Source organism: Solanum verrucosum, unplaced genomic scaffold (assembly GCF_900185275.1).
Source record: "Solanum verrucosum unplaced genomic scaffold, falcon-dt-bn FXZP01000118.1, whole genome shotgun sequence".
Taxonomy (NCBI): domain Eukaryota; kingdom Viridiplantae; phylum Streptophyta; class Magnoliopsida; order Solanales; family Solanaceae; genus Solanum; species Solanum verrucosum.
The window spans coordinates 1,171,214-1,192,859 of record NW_026020568.1 but is presented as its reverse complement, the minus strand read 5'-3'; the positions used below and the strand labels follow the sequence as shown (position 1 = coordinate 1,192,859).

The 21,646-nt window shown below is 30.1% G+C and overlaps 4 protein-coding genes and 1 pseudogene across 4 annotated transcripts in view; 2 read left to right on the top strand and 3 right to left on the bottom strand.

Annotated features, from left to right (window-relative positions):
* LOC125810577 (protein COP1 SUPPRESSOR 2) overlaps positions 1-21,646 on the top strand; it is a 184,819-nt gene that overhangs the window by 41,452 nt on the left and 121,721 nt on the right. The gene's annotated exons all lie outside the window — the stretch shown is intronic.
* Positions 1,404-2,004, bottom strand: LOC125810583 (protein PELPK1-like). Its single transcript, XM_049490058.1, has one exon. It carries the CDS (start codon positions 1,955-1,957, stop codon positions 1,598-1,600), a length of 360 nt encoding a protein of 119 aa, XP_049346015.1. The 5' UTR covers positions 1,958-2,004; the 3' UTR covers positions 1,404-1,597.
* Positions 2,689-3,134, top strand: LOC125810582 (protein PELPK1-like). The gene has a single exon (XM_049490057.1). It carries the CDS (start codon positions 2,696-2,698, stop codon positions 3,086-3,088), a length of 393 nt encoding a protein of 130 aa, XP_049346014.1. The 5' UTR covers positions 2,689-2,695; the 3' UTR covers positions 3,089-3,134.
* On the bottom strand, positions 5,505-6,194 carry LOC125810581 (40S ribosomal protein S16-like). The gene has a single exon (XM_049490056.1). The coding sequence runs from the start codon at positions 6,142-6,144 to the stop codon at positions 5,692-5,694; it is 453 nt and encodes a 150-aa protein (XP_049346013.1). The 5' UTR covers positions 6,145-6,194; the 3' UTR covers positions 5,505-5,691.
* On the bottom strand, positions 16,782-17,924 carry LOC125810574 (trans-resveratrol di-O-methyltransferase-like; annotated as a pseudogene).

Sequence of the window (21,646 nt, the reverse complement as noted above, 5' to 3'; positions counted from 1 at the left end):
TTCAATTTGACACTCAACAACTAATAAAGTGTTCTAGTTTTGGTTCAAATTTTGTAAAAAAAATTATGTGCATTCTCAAGAGTTACATAGGTAATAAGTTAATCAGATAAAATATGTCAATATGTGTTGAACTCAACTAGAAAACGTTTGAGATTTCATGGTTTATATGTGTATAATTAAAAGAGATGACATATTTTATGTGGTCAGCTTAGTTACCTCACAGTTGAACTCAAATAGAAAACGTTTGAGATATTATGGTTTATAAATGACATATTTTATGTGGTCAGCGTCAGGGGCGGAGCCAGCCCTCTGTTAGGGGGTTCATCTGAACCCCTTCGGCGGAAAATATTACTATTTATATATGATTAAAATTATTTTTTAGGTATATGTAGTAGATGTCGAACCCCCTCAGTTAGTTTGTGTGTTTAGTTCTTCAAATTTTGAATCCCCTTATTAAAAATTCTAGTTCCACCACTGGTCAGCTTAGTTACCTAACAGATTCTTGATTGGAACATTTAGTTAGGATTTAAGGTGTTTAATTGAAGCAAAACTTAATTCGAGTGTCTAAATAGAATAATTTGATAAGTTTAACTATTGATTATGCATTAAGCCTTTTTAAATAGCTTCATGATATACCAGTGAACAAATTCATCATGACGCCAATATTCTTCAGCTTGCATCCTTCAACAGATGTATGTCATAATTTTGAATTAAAAAAGAAAATTAAAATGGAAGTCGAACTGGAATTTTAGAACGACAAAGATTTTAACAACTTATTCAAATATAATCATACGTTCATTAGGTGAAGTGATGCAATGAAAAAAAAAGAAAAAAAAATGTTAAATTGAAAAAGAACACAAAAAGATGCAAGGGTCATGTCTTTTCATTTTTCTTTCTTGAATGTATTCCTACTTAATTCAGTATATATATATATATATATACTTACATTGAGTTAAACTATTCAATACCAGTAACCAATCATATGGTTAATTGGTGTAAACGTCTAACAAACACATGTTACACATTATATGTTTGTGTGAACATTCTGATCATAACAACTTATCTACATCAAGTGTTTATACCAAATTAATATAATTAACAATCGTCAAGTGATTTTGAAGTAAAATATATGTTAATTAATGATGGTTAGGTTTTAAAGAGTCTATCCAAACACATGACATTATAACATTATTATTAATCTCATAATCATTTAATGAGACTTGCTCTTTTTACCTAGTTAGGTTTCTCTACATTCATTTGAACCATTCTTCATCTGTCATATCACTTTCTTTGAGGACCAAGGCAACGATATCTGAATTATACGCAACTTGCAGTCAAAATTTTGCAAACAATATTAATTTTTTTTTCTTATCTGAAAATTAAATTGGACGAATGAACATGGGTAAATCAAAAATAGAATATTGCATCACCTTAACTAATACAAAGTTTATCTGGACAATCAATACAGAGCACTCAAGACGGTACAAACGATAGGATACATCGATACGAATCAAAAAGATTGAGACAACGAAAGAGCTAAACATCAAACGGTAAAGACCATATGGGCAAGACAGGTAAAATGTTGGAAGCCGCGAGATCAGTTGGATGGAGGAGGTGAAAGCGTAGGAATGTTTGGAAATGATGGCATGTTGGGCAGAGGAATATTAGCGGGCAATGGAGGCAGAGTCATCTTCGGAACAGAGGGCAATGTAGGCAATGGAGAAGCTGTTGGAAGCGTTGGCAACGATGCAACACTTGGCAATGGTGGCAATGTGGCTGCTGTTGGAATGTTTGGAATAGCAGGGAATTGTGGCACTGTTGGCTGAGGCAATGAGGGGATTGTAGGCAAGTTGGGAAGTTGAAGTAGGCTACGAGCAGCATGACTTGTGGTGATGCTTGATATGGACAACAATGCTATCATCAATAAGAGGATTGAGCCATTGTTGAAAGCAACCATTGTGTCAATTTGACAAATATTACTTGGTTTCAAGGAAATGAAGAAATGGAAGTTATTTTCAAATTTGAGTGAGATTGATCAATTCTTAGAAGGGTATATATATAGAGAAAGTGAAATATATAAGATGTTTAATTGTTAGTTCAACCTCATCAATGTAATTATCTTTTTTCTTTTTTTAATGATCATGCTGTCCGCATCAGCTTTCACGCATCTCAACTAATTTCATGAGATTTATATCCCCCACTTCTTCCCAAACAACAAATACTAAGTGTACCTCAGTCCATCAATGCTAGAACAAATGGAAAGAATTTCCTATATTTTTGTCTCCGCTGGAATTGATGAAATTATCTTTAGACATAATTGGTCACCAATAGAGAATGGTATTCGTTTGTAAAAAAAAAAGAAAAAGAAATGATTCAATCAATTTGAATGAATTGTCCACCAAATATGGTTGATCCAAACTTCATATATGCATAACTACTATCAGAAAACATCTCTATTAATAAAAGATCAAACGAACCTAAAAACAACATTTGGGAAGGTTAACTAACAACACAGTATTTAGAATTAAAAGTCCAAGCTTCCTCACCCAACATCTCACCAAATCCTAGTACCCCTCAAGAAGTTTCCCTGTATATATATATATATATATCCTTTATTGATGACAATCTCATCAAGTCAAAACAAAACACACTTAACTTCCTTCTAATAAAAAACAATCTAGCAAATTATATAACAATGGCCGCTTCCAGCAACTGCTCATTCCTCTTGTTGATGGTAGCATTATTGGCCATATCAAGCATCACTACAAGTCATGCTGCTCGTAGCCTACTGCAACTTCCTAACTTGCCTACAATCCCTTCATTGCCTCAACCCACAGTGCCACAATTGCCCGCTATCCCAAACTTGCCAACAGCAGCCACATTGCCACCATTGTCAAGCGTTGCATCATTGCCAACACTTCCAACAGCTAATACACCTTTACCTTCTTTCCCTACATTGCCCTCTGTGCCTAAGATGACTCTACCACCAATGCCTGCCAGCATTCCTCTACCCAACATGCCATCCCTTCCAAACATTCCCACAATTCCAAATATTATTCCTACAAATTCACCTCCTCCATCCAACTAAATACTAATCTGGCAACTTCCAACTGCATGATATTTACCTATGTACCCTATAGGTCACTACCACATTTTATTTTATTTTTGCTTTTCCTTGGCATCTTAATCGTTATGTTATTCTTGACAATGTATTGTATCATGTTATATTCTCCGAATTCTATACACTGATTGTCCTTTGTGTTGATACAATGCAGTGCCTATTACTGATTCATGTGTATTTGTCCAATATAGTTTGGCGGAATGGTCTTGTGGACCCTTGTACTTGTATGTGTTTGTATTGTGAACCCTTCTACTTACTCATTTGTCATCTAAACCCCTGAACTCATCAAAACGCAATATTTTAAACACATTTTTTGACTTGGCATCCTATGTGGCAGTTACTACTAAAGAGCGTGTGACACACACATATTAGGAGCGTGAGACCCTTGGAAAAGGGTCTGACAGTCACTGCTTTGTAAAGCCATCATCTTCCTATTTGCATCTAACACCATTGTTGGACAAAATTTGAAGTTTTCTTGGCCTCTTTTCCGATCTTTTTCCCAAAAATTTCTTCTCTATCGTTTCTTGTTATTATACGGCTCTCTTTTTCTATGAAAAACACCATGGAAGGCATAACACTACTACCTAAATATCTTACACTAACATTAGGCACAAAAATGCAAAATCCCCAAAGAATTTCAACAAAGTCAATGTAATTGATTAAAACCCCAAAACCAAACAAAGACACAAATAGAGATCAAATCCAAACTAAACAACAAATAAATTCGAAAATAAATTGGAAAACCTACCTAGATAAGTTGAAAATCAAACAAAAAAACTCAAATAATTTTTGACATTGACCCCTTGTTTCAGTTCCAAACCAAACCCAAACTTATTGCCTTCTTCTCGTCCTCCTCACCTTCACCGACCAAACTACCTTCGTTCTCATCATTTCCGACAAGCTTCAACCAACAACTATAAATGAGAACCAACAACAACAACAACAACAACAAAAACCCCAAACTAACTCCGCCAATAAGTTGCGACTTTCACAACGCCGCCAGTTGTGAACAACTAGAAACAATCAAACCACTCAATAGACCCCCACTTTTCCTTAGCACCATCGGTCACCACCAAAACCCCAATTCAACATAACCCAAAATCAAATCCGAACTCCAACGAGATTGTGAACAACCAAAAATCGTGCCAACATTTTTTACTTCAATGGAAAGAGTAGAAGAGGTTGGAAAAAGGAAAAGGGTAAGGAAGATAAGAAAAAGTTGAAATGAGATTGTGGGGATGGAGATGCAGATGGCAATGGCAAAGAGAAATAAAAATTGGAAAGAGAAAGTGTAGGTATATTAATCAAATATAATAAAAGGAAAAATGACATGGAGTGACCATATATACATGTGTCATTTTATAATCATACGTGTCATTTTATAATTATTTTTAAAATTACGTGGCAGGCGTTTGTGATACACACACAGTTGAGTGGTAAAAAACGTGTTTAAAATATTGCGTTTTGATGAGTTCAGGGGTTCAGATGACAAAGGAACAAGTAGAAGGGTTCACAATACAAACACATACAAGTACAAGGGTCCACCAGACCATTCCGCCATATAGTTTACACATGAGATATGATCAACCGTGTATTCATGCATATTTTGACCAAACTGAACCATAAATATACACATGGGAAAGCTAATTTATTTGAAAACCCTAATTAGAAAATAAACATATTTAGGACGCTTATTCAAGAACTAGCGGAAACACAACAGTCTTACAAGGTTTAATTGCCTAAAAGTCAACTTAGATTTACAAAACTTAAGTGAAATAATGAGTTCATAGTTCCAAATATCAAATATACATACCTAAAGTTCTAAAGTTCAAACAGACATGCTTGAAGTTGAGGAATTTAACACACCGATAATCTTAAGTTAGCAAATGTGTGTGCCGATCAAACAATCGAGTCTAATTTTTAGGCATGGCAATATTCCACCCCAAAGGTATGAAAGTTGGAGACAAGCCAAGCCTAACAATGAACCCAAATGTCTGAAGTAGCATATTGCTTGTGCAGTTTGAACTTCATACATTCAACAAAGTTAACCTTCCAAGACCAAAGGTCTGATATTGGACAAGCCAAACTTAACTTCAAACTCAATGTCTGAAGTTAGGATACTCTGTGTGCAATTGGAACTTAACTTAATTGACAATCTTCTAGCCAAAGGCCAGGACTCAGGAGGTTGGAAACTAGAAAACCCGAACTTCGGAACTAAAATTGGCTGATTTCTAGTTTAAGCCAACATAAAATTAGGGTTGGTCTCTTACATTTTCAGTGGTCACCCACCAACCATCACAAGAACTATGATAACAGTGAAACGATTGTTAATTGAGCACAACATTATCAGCAAGTAAGTAAATCTTGCAAACAAGAAAGCAAATTGGGAATTTGAAACTAACAATATCATAGCACTGTAAAAGTTTCAGCAAGAAAAAACAAACATGGCAAAAATTAACTAGAAGCCTCCCAAAACCAAATATGGTCTTTAAGCAAAACACCGAAAGGACACTAACAAAAACATTAATTCAATTACCGTAAATGGTAATCCAGAGTATTGAAGATTGAAATCAACGGTAAGATTTCTGGAACCTAGAACGAGCACCACGACCACCAAACTTCTTAGGCTCACAACGCCTAGGATCAGCAACAAGGAGAGTCCTATCATAGCGAATGAGAATATCCTTAATCTCCTTCTTCTGCTGCTCATCCACAAACTTCTGGTAAAACGCAACAAGTGCCTTCGCAATCGACTGACGGATAGCGTAGATCTGAGAAGTGTGACCACCTCCCTTCACACGGATACGCATATCGACTCCAGCGAAACGGTGACGGCCTAAGAGAAGGATTGGTTCAAAGGCCTTGTACCGGAGGATCTCCGGCTGGACAAGCTCGATTGGGACACCGTTAATCTTGATCAAACCACGTCCACGCTTGCAGTGAGTTACCGCCACTGCCGTCTTCTTCCTCCCGAAGCATTGGACGGATTCCACCGTAGCTGCGGCTGCTTCTTGCTTCTGCATTTTTGCTGATTCTCAGAGCGAAAATGGGAGAGTGAGAGGCGGAAGAGTGTGCTTAGGGTTTATGAAGTAAAAAAAATCTGGGCTTGTGAAAACCCTTTTAATTTGGGCTTCCACGAAATACTTCATTGGCCCAACTCCAAAGGGACAACATGAAATCAAGTAGGGAAAATTGTATATAATAGCAAACTATTAATTCAAATTAAATGCTATAAATATAGTTTGATTTAATTGTACCTCATAGCAAATTGTTGCTATTTCACCTCTCTCTTGGTGAATCTCGCTCGCCACTCTCGTTCTCTCCCTTGCCTCTCTTGTTTTTTATACAAATGCAAGTGTATAAAGTGCGTTTGTGTTTGTATAAAGCGAGAGAAAATTGTATATATACATATATTTTCGTTCCCCTCTCCCAGATCTCGCTCGCCACTCTCCCAGATCTCGCTCTCTCACTCGCCTCTCTCACTTTATACAAAAACGCAAATGTATAAAATGCGTGAAAATTGTATATATACATATATTTTCGTTCCCCTCTCCCAGATCTCGCTCGCCACTCTGCCAGATCTCGCTCGCTCACTCGACTCTCTCACTTTATACAATTGATTTTTTTGTATATGTATACCAAAGCAGATTATACAACTGCTTTCTTTTGTATATGTATAGCGAAATATACATATTTATGTTTGCTATGGAGCTCAATTATGCAAACTTTGTTATAACATACAAATATGAATTTTGTGTTTGCTATATGTGAAAGTTGCTCAATCAAGTTTTTGCACGGATTGTCTCTATTTCGGGGAAATTTTTAATTTTTATCGTAGGTATTTGAAAGGGAAAAATTAAAGATCAACACGAAATATGAGCGATTGTGTAAATGAACCCCCGTGAAATGGTCGAAGGACATAAACACTCGAATTTAGGATTGTTGTTTAAGCTGAAGTTGAAGTTGAATATTTTTTGGAGAAGTTCTAACAACTTTTCTTCACGTTTTGGTTTGTTCATGGACATCCCTCATATTTGTAATATTACGACTATCTTCTTTATTTTAAAATTTTTTAAATAACTATTTTATTTTATTTGTTACTAATGAAAATAATAATATATCTGGACTAATTTGTCTTCCTTAAAATCATGATATTTTTTTTAGAAGTTTAATCTTGCTTACCTAGGTTAATTTTAAATATATGTTAGATGCACTTTGATCGTGTAGTATCTTGTAAAGGATAATTTTGATCATTTTTTACTAGAATTAAATTGTGACCTTGACAAGGACAAAGTCTAGAATTTTTGACAATAGCTACATTCATAGGTTTTGGCATGAAATTCAGGCATATATATAACAACATTTAAGTTGTTTTGACATGAAGTTCAGCTAAATAATTATGGTGTTTTTTTTTTTGTAGAAACAACAATTTGTTCTTTATATTTTAATAATTCAACACCTAAATCACTTCAAATAAAGGCTCAAATTTGAAACATAAGTATCAAAGATCATTAAAAAAATCTTCAATCATTAATTTGTCAAAACAACAATAAATTTGACAAACTCATTTTACAACAATGATAATTTATAGATTCAAAATTTTCCAACAGCCCCACTTGATGTAAACTTACTTTTTATTTTCGAAATTGTGAATCCACCTCTTCAAAACATTCTATTTCATTTGCTATAAACTCGAAAAAGAGATACCAATTAAAATTATTGAATAAATTTGGTAAAAGTTAAATGTGATCGATCAATTAGAGGAAAAATGATGATTGAAAAAAAAAATGTAAAAAAAAGGCAGAAATCTTTTTATAATTAATGAACATCTAGACATATGATAAAGTATTTTTATTAAATATTTTTACTCAAAAATTTGAAAAAGTTTGTGTATGTATTTGGAGAGCCCATTACATGGATAAGTTAACCCTATTTTATTTTATTTTTGGTTGAAGTTAACCCTACTTAAAATATGTTGTTTCCTTTAATTATATACATTAACCTCAATAAGTTGTAAAACGTAATGTATATTCCAATTGATGTTGTGTATAACAAAGATTTAAATAAAAGATAAATTTTATGTGATTAACTTATCTATGTCATTAATGAACAGTTGTAAATATACACACACACACAAAAAATGTTATATTGTGAACCAAAAATGTCTAATAATAATTGAATAATTTATCATGTATGTGTGAGATATTCAATTAGCATAAATATCATAATTTAAGTATGATTTGTATTATGGACTCTTCTACTTAAACCTTTAGTTAACTGAACCCTTAAACACAATGAAACTCACCATTTCAAAACTCTTTGGCTTTGCGTAACTTCAAAACACGCAATAAAAACGACACATCAAATTTTAAATGACACATCACTTATTATTTAAAAAATAAACAAACAAACAATTCTAAATAAGTAAAAATTATCATTCAATTTCTTCTCAAATTTTTTATCATTCACAACTTTTAAGCGTATTTTTTATTACCAGCGTCTACCTCCACACCTTGAATCTCTGTAAAGCTCTTTTCCCCAGTAATATTTGTACACAATTTTACATAACACACTCTACATAATTTCACAAAGACATTCAATAATCACTTTTTACCCTTCAAAATTATTGAACCTTTATCACCTTATGAGTTGTAACTATCCAGATTATTGAATCTTTGTCACCTTATGGGCAGGGACGAACCTACGTGGGTGTCAGGGACCCTCTCGGTAAAAAAATACAATATATATATATATATATATAGGGTAGATATTTTAATTATTTTTTTTGTATATATACTAACTTTGAACCACTTCAATCAAAAAAGAGATAGTCTAGTGGTATTGTACAACTTGGACTGAGAATGTCATCCCTAATTTGTAGGTTCAATTCTTGTTGGGTGCGCAAGCTACCTGATTTTTTAATATTTAATTCTTTGGAATTTGTATTTTGCACTCTTGTTCACACAACTACTTCATCCGTCCAAAAATAGTTGTCCACTATACCAAAAATAGTTGTCCAACAATATTTGTCCAATTTAGAAAATCAAGAGATAACTTACCTTTTATGTCTATTTAACCTTGCTATTAATTACTATTTTTCATCTAACACATTTTTTAAAACATTGAATTTTATAAAGTCAAAGGATAAATTAGTAATATTACTCCTATTATTTATTATTTCTTAAGGGGTGTACCAAGTCAATAGTGATCAACTATTATTTTTTTTGGATCAACTATTGTCAAACAGAGGGAATATATTTTTATTTTTCGAGCCCTTAATATTTTGCTTCCGCCAATTCGTTACTGATTTGAAGAGAAGGAATGTAAAAAAGAGGAAAGAGAAGGAAATTTGAGAGTGTTGAAAGGGGGGAAAAGAGAAACGGGGAATTGAGTGGGGAAGAACATACAAGGAGGGTAAAAAGAGTAAAGGAAATGGGGAGGGGTGGGGGGTGGGGAAAAAGTAACAGAAGCTTGGAGTGAATAACTATGAAAAATTATCTAGTAAAGTCACTGAACTTTGTTTTGTTTCACTAAAATCACTCAATTTTACACTTTTATCTTCAAAAATTATTAAACTACTTTTATCATTAAAATAAATTTGACATGACAAATTAAATTATTTTTTATGCCATGTAATCATGGACTCCACAAATAAATAAAATTGTAAAATTTATTTATTTTAATGTCATGTAATCATGGATCCTACAAATAAATAAAATTATAAAAGTATTCATTTTTATGTCCTCCTTTTAAACTCTGTTTTTGCAATTAAAACAATAACCCTTTTTTTTTGGAAAATTACAGACAATCAAAATTTCATTCTTATCAACAACATTTTAAGAAATTCTAAATCAACTTTGGAGATAAAATTAAAGAGAAATAAGTGTTAAATTCAATGACACTGACGATACTTGCCTTCAATATCCACCATGTGACATAATCATGCTTTTACATCAGGAAAACACAAGTAACATTAGACCATTTTAAAAATATATATTACATACTAGGTTGTTATGAGCACTATTATTAGCCAATAAAAAAAACATTGTGTCATAATAGGTGTCTGGCATAACCACAAAAAATTATAAAGATAATTTTTTTTTGCCATGATTTCTAGTCTTCTTCTTCTCGCGAACTTCAACAACATACTCCTCCATAACTTTTCTCTTAAAGAGTCTGCCTCTCTTAGAAGTATGAGATGGTCCAGCAGTTTCGATACCTTCAATTGCAACTCCATCAACACCTTGAGCAACCACAACAAATATAGTTTAATTATTTTAGAAGATAAAAGTGTAAAGTTGAGTGATTTTAGTGATACAAAATAAAGTTTAGTAAAGAGATAATTTCTCATAATTCATCAATAACCTGTTAAGGTATTCACTCAATTTCTTTGGTGGGGGGGGGGGGGGGGTTTCTTTTTCTTTTAATTATTTTTAGTCTAAAAATTGTTTTACTCTCCTTCTACGCATGAATTCACGTATTTGTGTCAATTCAATAATTAAGTTGCCACATAATTAAAATCGACGGTCATAAAAGTTTAAAATACTGAGTTTTATTGAAGTTGGCAAATAGTTAAGTAGAAGGGTCATAAATACAAACTCATACAAGTATAAGAGTTCATCAGACCATCTTGTCGTAAAATTAATGAGCCTAAGAAACAGTTTGAAGGTATTCTATGTGTAATGAGTTATTCATATTGTTACAAAAAATGTGTCACATAAATTAACATCTTATTATTTTTATATTATTTTTTTATTTTATCATTTATTGTGGTTGGTTGCACATAATACTAGACTTTTTTTTGAATTTAGGTTATATAAAAAAGAATTTATTTTTTATCACAAGTTTAATTTAATTAACCTGATGGAATAAGAAACTTTTATATTGATATATAATTTAAACTCTTTTTTCTAGTAATACCAATCGTAATTTTTTGACAACTTTTATTTAGTATTTGTATTACAATTTTCATTTGACAATCTTTTTGTATCATTTTATTTTTCACTTATACTATACGGTCCTTAGTCATCCTAGCGAATAAATATTGAATGGTTCTCAAGATGTACTCAACACCAAATCAATGAATTGAATAAGAGCCAATTTAAATTAGCTGATTGTAAATAGTTGATAAATTTTAAGTGTTAGAAAAGTATTTTATGTGGTGAAAGTAAATTCATAAATAAATTGTTATGTGCTTGAATAAAATGTTAAAATTCAAAATAAGCTTCTGGTGTTCTTCTGATTTTTCTTGTCCATCTTTTTAAACACAGACACTAGTTTTAACTTTATGATTAGTTTTGGGATTGCATCCCAAGTTTGATCATGTTAGAATAGAAACATGAATTAGGGATTATTTTCCGCATTTAATGTTTTGAATTATTGGGTTGAGTTTATAAACACTCAATCCTTTGGCTGTTAGTAGATGGTTGAGTTTAATGTTTTGAATTAGGGAAAATTATGTGAGTTGGCAAATATCCCTAAATAATTAGTTAATAAGGGTATAGTTTAATTTATTTACTGTCAATAAATATAGTTTCAGTTTTTTTGCCATAATTAATGGAACCCACCACCTCTTCGTATACCAAACCAATAAAGTCCTTCATATGCTTTTGTATATAATTTTATACAAAATCAAATTTATCTCTCCTATCCCCATTCCATATCTTTCTCCTAAAATCACTCTTCCACTTCTAATTTGAATTTTGAATTCCACCTTCTCCCTCGAGTCGTGCTTTCACTTTTCGCAGGTAACCAACAAAATCGTGGGTGAATCCATTTTTTTTCTTTTTCCTTTCTTCAACAATTGTATATGTATTATGCTTGTTATTTTTTCATATATTTTTTTAAAAAAATCTTTCTTACTTACCAGATTATAAGTTTTTCAAAATCAGAATGGATGATTAATCTCCATCTATGAGGATTACGAGAGGTATGCCATTGCATGTCAATGTTGTTGACAATCCACCTTCGTTTTCAATGGGTTTAACTTAGGATTTTGAGGTAAATGTAAGGTCTATGACAAAATCTAAGCAAGTTCAAGATGAACAATCTATTGAATAATTGAGATCCAAGAAAAAAAATGACCCAATGGCAATTCAGAAAGTCATCAACAACGCGAAGGCTAGCGGCATTAAAATTGTTGAAGGAGGAAGTAAGAGAAAAGCCATAAACAGTGATTCAGAGGAGAGTGGATCTGCTTCATCAGAAATTGACAAATCTGAAGAACATCAGGAACATGATTTGCATGAAGTGTATGTTTATTTTTTGCTTAAATCACATTTTGTATATTAATATTTGTATATTTTGTTAGTTATATACAATTTTTATTTTAAAGTCTATGTATAATTTCTACCTAAATCACACTTGTATATTGATATGTATTTATACAAATTGCTTGAAGTATATATGTATATTTTCTGCTTAAATCACATTCGTATATTGATATTTATATATTTTGTTAGTTATATACACTTTTTTATTTGAAGTCTATGTACAGTTTATGCCTAAATCACATTTGTATATTAATTTGTGCTATACAAATTGCTTGAAGTATATGTATATAGTGATTTGTATATTGAGTTAATATATACAAATATTGCTTGAGGTATTTGTATATTTTGTATATTTAAGTACTATATTCATATACTCATACTCATATACATATAAGTTTATAGTTATGTACAAAGAAAATGCAAATACTAATATAGCTTATTTATACAAATGTTTTAGTTTTGTATAAAAGCATATAATAGTATTCAACACTTAACTGAAACATTTTGTATCTTTAATTTTTTTATAGGGAATTAGATTCATGCGCAAACATCCAATTTTGTATATTGATATTTGTATATTTTGTTAGTTATATACAATTTTTATTTTGAAGTCTACATATAGTTTCTGCCTAAATCACACTTGTATATGGATATGTATTTATACAAATTGTTTGAAGTATATATGTATACATATAAGTAATCGTATAAAATATAAAAAACTACTCGCATTAAAGAACACAATTGTATTCGAATCATATATAATACATATATACAAATCGTATCATTCAACTTTTTTTCGAACAAAAAAATAGAATAGAATTGTTAATATACGATTTCTCTAATCTTGTATAAACAAATACAAATTTTGGCGAAACTTCAGAATCAACAAAACAAAAATTATTCATTATTCAAAATTTTAATTATATACTATACAAATCAATTGTATACTTTCTTGCCGCTTCAAAACATGAAGTTTCCTTGAAAGAAACGATTACCTAGCGTTGAATATACAAAATTATTGATTAAGGGGATGCTTCAGTCGTTTGAGGTGACAAGATGTTATAGACTTTCTATCACTATAGAACTCTTTTTTGGAAAAAATATTTGATTTTGGACGTTTACCTTAAATCATGGGATTATGTAAATTTCATGTTGCCGTTTTTAGTGCTCATGATTTAATTTATTTAAAAAATAAAATATTGTATAAATTTTTAACCAAAAGAGCCTTATATACAAAATAAATGATTAATAACAAACTAAATTGTACACATGGAATGTAATTATATAAATCATACTCATAGAGCGTTATTTTGAGAAATCTGTTTGCCATATATGAAATTTTCCCTTAATTATTGGGTTGAATTATTGAGTTTAATGTTTTGAATTATTGGGTTGAGTTTAATGTTTTGAATTATTGGGTTGAATATTATGGGCAAATTTTCAAAACAACAATATTTAGCATCTAATAGGACCCTTGTCAACACTTTCAATATTTATTTAAAATGTCAATATTTTGATTTGTTATAAGGATGATTTTTGTATTTATTTACTTTATTTAATTTGAAAGAATATAAATCTTTAACAACAGAATGGAGAAATTAATGGGAGAAGATATTTCAAAAAAGGTAAAAATGCTTAAATCTCTAATCAGTTACTATTAGAGTCCTACAACATGTCATCTTTCACTTCTTTATTCAGACGTCCTTTCATCATTGTTCTAAAAAATTCCAATATCCATTTTCGAACAACTCCATTGAAATTGAAGTGGAGTTTTTGTTGATTTGTATCAGTTTTATTTGGATAAGAAACTGTTGAATTAATCAATTGATATTTCAAATTGAATTCCATCTATTTCTTTTAAAGTTCAAGATTACAAGTGAAAATAAAAAAATTGCTAAGTATTGTTTAAGTTTTGATTATTATTATTTTTTTAACGAAAGTAGTTGGATCTGTGTATGTATTTGACATTTGTATCTTAAGTTTGATTTTAATAAAAAATTAGTATGAATACGAAATTTTAATATAAAGATACTTTTGTGAATGAAATGAACTTGTGTTTGGCTGTTTATTTTTAGATTTTTAAGAAAATTTTGTATCCATTATAGGAATTGGTATGGATAAATGGTCATGATATTATTTTGTAGCTGGTAGTTTTGAATACGACAAAATAAAATACAAAATCTAATATACATGTAATTAGGATGAATACCAATATAATGAATACATAAATAAACTATAGTTTGGTATTGATCGCATCCATTATAGGTTTTTTGTATGAACAAAAGTTTATGCTTTTATTTTAGTTGGTTCTTTGGAATATTAAATATATTAGGATACAATTAGTAAATGAGAATATAATCTAGAGAAAGACAAAAAGAACACAATTTAATAACATACTAATACACAAAATAAGAATACAATTTGAAAAAAGACAAAAAGAATACAATCTAAGAACATACTAATACACAAAACAATAATACAATCTGAAAAAGGACAAAAAGAATACAATCTAAGAACATACTAGTACACAAAACAATAATACAATCTGCAAAAAGGATATATAAACATGACACATATATTAAACAACTACATAATGAAGCTGATATAATTCTTTTTTTGAATACTATTAATTTGGGATACATAATGGATCCAGTAGAATACAATCTTCTTCATCACTAACCTAGAATATATAATGTAGCTAAAAATAAAAATACATTAAACTAATCTTAGTCCATAAGAGTTCAAATTCATTTCATGTATGTGTGTTGTTGTTGGTCCCTCTCTGGTGCAGAGTTCTGCACACCCATTTTCTTCTAAAAAAGTAATATGTGCACACACAAGACTGGCAAGTAAAACCTACAGATTTGATAATATATATATATATATATATATATATATATATATATATATATATATATATATATATATATATATAAAATCACAAAAAATTAACTATTGTGAAAAATCAGAAAGAAAAAAAATGAAATTTTAAAAGATACTTGATGAGATTGTATTTGTCCATATAAGCAGGCTAAAATCTTTCAAGAATATCCTAATTACTTATGAACTTGCTTTCAAAAGTGGATTAATTTGTAAGAAATTTCGTATGAGATAACAATGGTGGTGGAAACGGAAGAGAGAGTAGATAGATTTGAGGGTAAAAACATAGAGAGAGGAAATAAGGTTGTGGGGTCTTTTTTTTTTACTTTTAACCGGATAGTTGAGTTAAACTAGGTAAATGTGGGCCTAGTTTTGGGGTCTTTTTTTGGGGAAAATAATTATATTAGGATAGTAAAATAATCATAATTATATTAGGATACACTATATTTGCTAAAATAATGACATTATGATATTTTTAATAATTATTTTAAAGTGTAGATATTTTTATTTATTATGTTAGGGATTTTGACTAGTTTGATAATTTTCCCTTGAATTATTCGGTGAATATTACCTTTGCATTAAGGATGATATATGATACCTAGTAGAACACTTCAGAAGTTGAGTTATTTTATGTTATTGTTACAAATAAAAGAAATTATTTATAATATAATAATATTTATTAGCTTGTATAAAAAAAATTGTAACTTCATAATTATGTTAACATTTCTTTTCTCTTTTACTTTATTCACTAGTAATTAACAATAATTTTGTAACTTCATAATATTTATTAGCTTGTGTTAGTAATTAACAATAATTTTGAATTCAATTTTGAAAGTGTATCTCAAATGTTATTTCAATAAGTTTGTGATTTATAACTTCTTTTGTTTATAAAGTTTTGAGAGAGATATTTTTTCACGTCAAAATAATTGTGCTTGTTTGATACAGGAAGCTTGACTCTTTATCTATCTAATAACTAATATTATAATTATAATATAATTCATAAAAGACTTTCTGCAAAAATAAGTAGATTAATTAAGCCACATCATTAAATGTTATGAAAATTACATAAAGTAATTAATTCGGTGTAAAAATGATATGATTGTGCAAATTGTTTTGAACTTTTAAACAAAATTGTGTTGTATCTTGTTCTTTACAATGGTATTATATTGTGCAACAAAAGGTGATTTAGAAAACAACACATTTAGAAATAATTTAGAGCGAAAGCTACGATTAAAAATATTTTTCATCAATTTATTTGAACTTGTTAGATTAAGTAAGCCTCATTTAGAAATTGATTAAGAGAAATCAATTGTGAATATATCCCGACATCTATTTAAGAGAGCTCATTTTTATAGTAGTATAATGAATTTCTATTACAATAAAAACAAATTATTCATCTAACAATATAATAAAATGAGAACACATAAAATAAATGGAGCATTGGTGAACCCAACACCATTGCAAATAAAGAAACACGGCAACGCTGTAAATTTACATGCATTTTCAATTTAAGGGTAAATTTCAATAAGAGACCTTAAACCTAGAGCGGGGATTATTTTATATTCATTGAAACCAACTTCAATGAACAACTTCTCCCACTCTTTCTTAGTTCTCTCTTTGGCAGCACAAAGAACCATCATCAACATATCCATATTATGTTGTGCTTGAACAAACTCATTGCTTTGTTTTGGATCCTCTAGAACGGTATCTATGATTATTACTTTCCCTCCTTCTTCCTTGCTTGGAATTGACTCTCTGCATTTCTTCAGTATCTTCACACAATCTTCATCATTCCAGTCGTGTAGAACACACTGTTAAACATATGAATTAAGTTGAGAAGATCGAAAAGGATTGAAAGTGAGAAGAAAATATTTTATATATGTATGTATATATGTACCTTGAGTAAGATGGCATTAGCATGAGGAATCTTATCGAACATATCTCCTCCAATGAAGTCCAAATTCCCACTTCCTTTTAGGTCACCTATAACTTGAGGGAGATCAAGTACTGTGCACTTTATGTTAGGAAAAGCTTTGGCTATGGCTATAGAAACAGTACCAGTGCCACCACCAACGTCTACCAACGACGTTAACCCCTCAAATACATGCTTACACTCTGTAATAAGCACATTGGTATTCAACCTCGAGTCACTAGCCAATGCATCGTTGAAAATATCACCTAGTACACTAGGTTGTTCTTCCCCAATGTAATCCCATACAGATTTTCCATGAGCGGTATAAAAAGGAGTGGGAGAATCATTTCGAAACCAATCACTTAACTCAGACCATGCTTTTGAAAAAACTGGACTATGGTTGGCAAGCAAGAGTGACCTAACATTGAAGGGCTCATTTTTCGCAAGAAGACGACTAGCTGGGGTAAGAAAGTAGTGATCTTCATGTTGATTTAGGAAACCAGATTGCACAAGAAAGCGCATTAAAATTGGCAAGAAGGAAATCTTTGAACAATTGACGATAGACAGTTCAGCAGAAAGATCAGAAAAACACATGGACTTTTCATGTTTGTAGAGGACATCGAGAATTCCTAATTGAAGTGCACATCTTACTGCTGAAACTTATGAAGTTGAAAATATAATTCCAAATTTGAACTTGAGCGTGAAGAAGCTCGGTGGAAGTACTCTCACTTGTTGACATTTCTTAGAAACTTACTTATTTTTTATCACATATATAAATATCGGACTTGGCTGGCCTCCTCTATTCAATCCCTCCATTTCCTCCCATGGTAGGTTAGAATCCCTATAGTACACGTGTCATCTTAAAAATTGAATGGTTCAAATTTAATTATTTTTAATTATTTCTTATTAGAAAAAGAATTTAAATTGATTTAAATCTAAGTAATTGCTCATACAGTGATAACAAATGTATTTACTTGCCAATTTCAGTCATCAAAAAAGCTTTTTTAAAAAACTGTATGCTAAAAATAATAATTTATGAATGTCCGAAAACAAAAATTAAAAAAATGAGTATCTTAATAATATAAAATATATAAATTTAATATAGTTGCTAAGCATTTTGAAATATCAATTTCGACAATATTTTGATATGCGTAAAGAAATAATCAATTTAAAGATTATTTTAAAAGATGAAAATTGATTAAATAATTAAATATTAAATGATATGATTATAATTTATAGCGATGGCGATGCTTACCGAAGATATTTTACTATTTTCTCCCATTTTAACAGAAATATATTAAAGGGAAAAAGAACAAATATACCCCCGAACTATCGTAAATGGTATGCATATATTCTCCATCATATTTTTGGGATATTGGTTCCCCTACCGTCCAAAAACTAGAGCATATATACCCTTTATACTAACGGACATACACGTGTCATAATCTTATCCACCGATCCGACATTTATAAAATATTAGATCGACGGATATAATTGTGTCACGTGTCCCTATTTAGTCTTCCGTTAGAGTGAAGGGCATATATGCTCTAATTTTTGGATGACAGGGGCACCAATGTCCCAAAAGTATGACAGAGGGTATATGCATACCATTTACGATAGTTCGGGGATATATTTGTCACTTTTCCCTATATTAAAACTCAACTCCTATTTAACTTAGGGAAAAAGGACAAATATACCTCCAAACTATCGTAAATAGTATGTAAATACCCTCCGTCATACTTTTGGGACATTGGTGCCCCTGCCGTCCAAGAACTATAGCATATATACCCTTTACACTAACGGACTTACACGTGTCATAATCTTATCCATCGACCCGACATTTATTAAATATCGGATCAACTGATAAGATTGTGTCACGTGTCCCTATTTAATCTTTTGTTGTGAGGGGCATATATGTTCTAGTTTTTGGACGACAGGGGCACCAATGTCCCAAAAGTATGACGGAGGGTATCTGCATACCATTTACGATAGTTCAGAAGTATATTTGTTCTTTTTCCCTTTAACTTATCACTCGACATATTAAAAATAAATTATAATGCAAACTAATATAAAATAATTACACAAAACACTAATTAAAATAATATCTTATATATAATGAATTTTTTTTATTCATCTTAAGATATATAAAATTTAATTTTACTTATATAGAAGAGACAGTTTCAAGTCCTTTTCAACATGTTAGTTTTCTGACATTAAATTAAAGTTTGGAGGTATTAATGTCTTTTAAAAAAATTGCAAGATAAGCTTGCTTAAAAATGTTGTAACTTTTGCATTGTTATTTGAACCTAAGCAAGAGCTCTTAAAAAGATCCTCCTTTTTCTATTTAATTACAAACTATGTCCTGCCCATGGTGAATATGATGGGTCCCACTTTCTATTTGCCATAAATGTTATTAAAGTCTTACAAAAGATTTTGCAAGATAAACTTGCTTCAAAAAGTTGTATTTCTTGCTTTGTTTTTTGTACCTCAGCAAGAGCTTTAATAAAAGTCCAATCCTTTTTATTTAATTACAAATCCTGCCCTGTCATTGAAGAATATGATGAACCTCACTTTTCTATTTGCCACAAGTATCATAAGACGTGGGCTTTGGTCCACTTATGTTTTTTCCCTCTTCCATTTGGCATAAATTTCATAGATACTTTCTCCATTTCTATTTATTTGTCAAATATATTTAATAAATCAAGAAAAAATTCTTTTTCTCCTATTATATCTTCAATTTATTAACATTAAATTAATATTTTTTAAAAATGTAGTGAGTAAAATATGTTCAAAACTTTATCAATTAATAAGAGTAAAATGATAAACTCATTATACCAATCATTATTTTCTTAAGAGGTGTGTCAAGTCAAAATTTCACAAGTCGAAAGGGTCAGAGGGAGTACATACTTCACCGTCTTTTACTTGTCCATTATTTAAAAATAATTTTTTTTTTGTCAATTTGCATATATTAAAAATAATTTTTTTTAAAATAATATTATTTTTTTAGTATTAATTATTTAACCTACAAATTATTTTTTTAATGAATATATAAGTCCAAATATGACAAGTAAAAATGAGTCGACTTAACATATGATGAGAAGAGATGGTAGAAAGGATAAATAATGAGAAGAAGCAATTATAGGAATCAAGGAAAATATTATCCTTTTATTGACTGAGAGTTTTCTCGAAAATCAATTCATATCCACTAATTATAATTAATAAAGTAAATAGTAAATGTTATCTTTAATTTGACTCTTATAATAATAAAATAATATTTTACTTGTTTATGTCAATAAATTAAGAAAATTAATTATTTTTGCCTGACTAATCATTATCGTTAAGTAATTCTATAAAATACTAATAGTCAAGTTAAACTCCTAGATAATTGAGGGTCTAAAATTAAATTAATTAGTAGAGTATGCACATTTTCTTTATTTTTATCCTAATTGTTATTTTAACAATGATATATTAATAATAAATTTTAAAATATAATTAATAAAATTATTCCGTAATATGTTTTGGTAAAAAAATTAAAAATAAGAACCTTGATGACTATTGAAAAAAATGTATCATCTTTCGCTAATATATAAATAGTAATACTCTATATGTGTATAAAGTGTCACTTTAAGTATCTAATGGTATAGTGTTTCCATGAGTATAGTAATTTATTATTTGACAATCAACATCTATTCATGGATCGAGAGCGTATTCAATTTTTAGTATGCAATACTACGAGTATATGATTAATAATTACTTAGGATGTGTTTGTTAAGATTAAAAATATTATTTTAGAAATGATTTCTAGGAAAATAAATATGTTTCTTATTTATTTTCTTGTTTTTGATAGGTTGGCAAAAATTATTATCCTAAAAGCATTTTTATATAATCTAGACAAATACTATAAGAGGTGAAGGTAGAGGGTAGGGATGTGTGTGGTGATGGAGATGAAGATGAGGGAGCTCCATATTATGGGGTAAAGATGAGGTGTGGTTGAAAACGGAGGAAAACATTATCAATGTAGAATATCATGTGTAACTTCTTTTTTTTCATATGTCTATTATAGAAATCATTTCCTCATTTTAAAAGGAAAAAAAAATATTTTCTAGAGAAAATATATTGTAAAAATTTTAACTGATCAAATATAGAAAAATTAACATTTTACATAACGAACACTATCTTAAATTTATCAAATTTCTTTTCTCCAATTTCACGTAAAAACAAACTTAACAAAAAAAAAAAAATACTTAATAATATTGGCACGGGCCATTGCTCTCTAGTGTAAGAAGAAGAAGAAGAATTAGTTGCAGACTGTCTTATCATTATTTTTATTAAATAAAAATATATATTTTTCTTTGATGAGATTCTCTTTCACGACAAACAAAGTAGTTTATTTGGTTAAGTTTCTTCAATGCCAAAAATGTTTTATTTTTAGGTCGAGCTCGTCGCACCGAGTTTGACTAG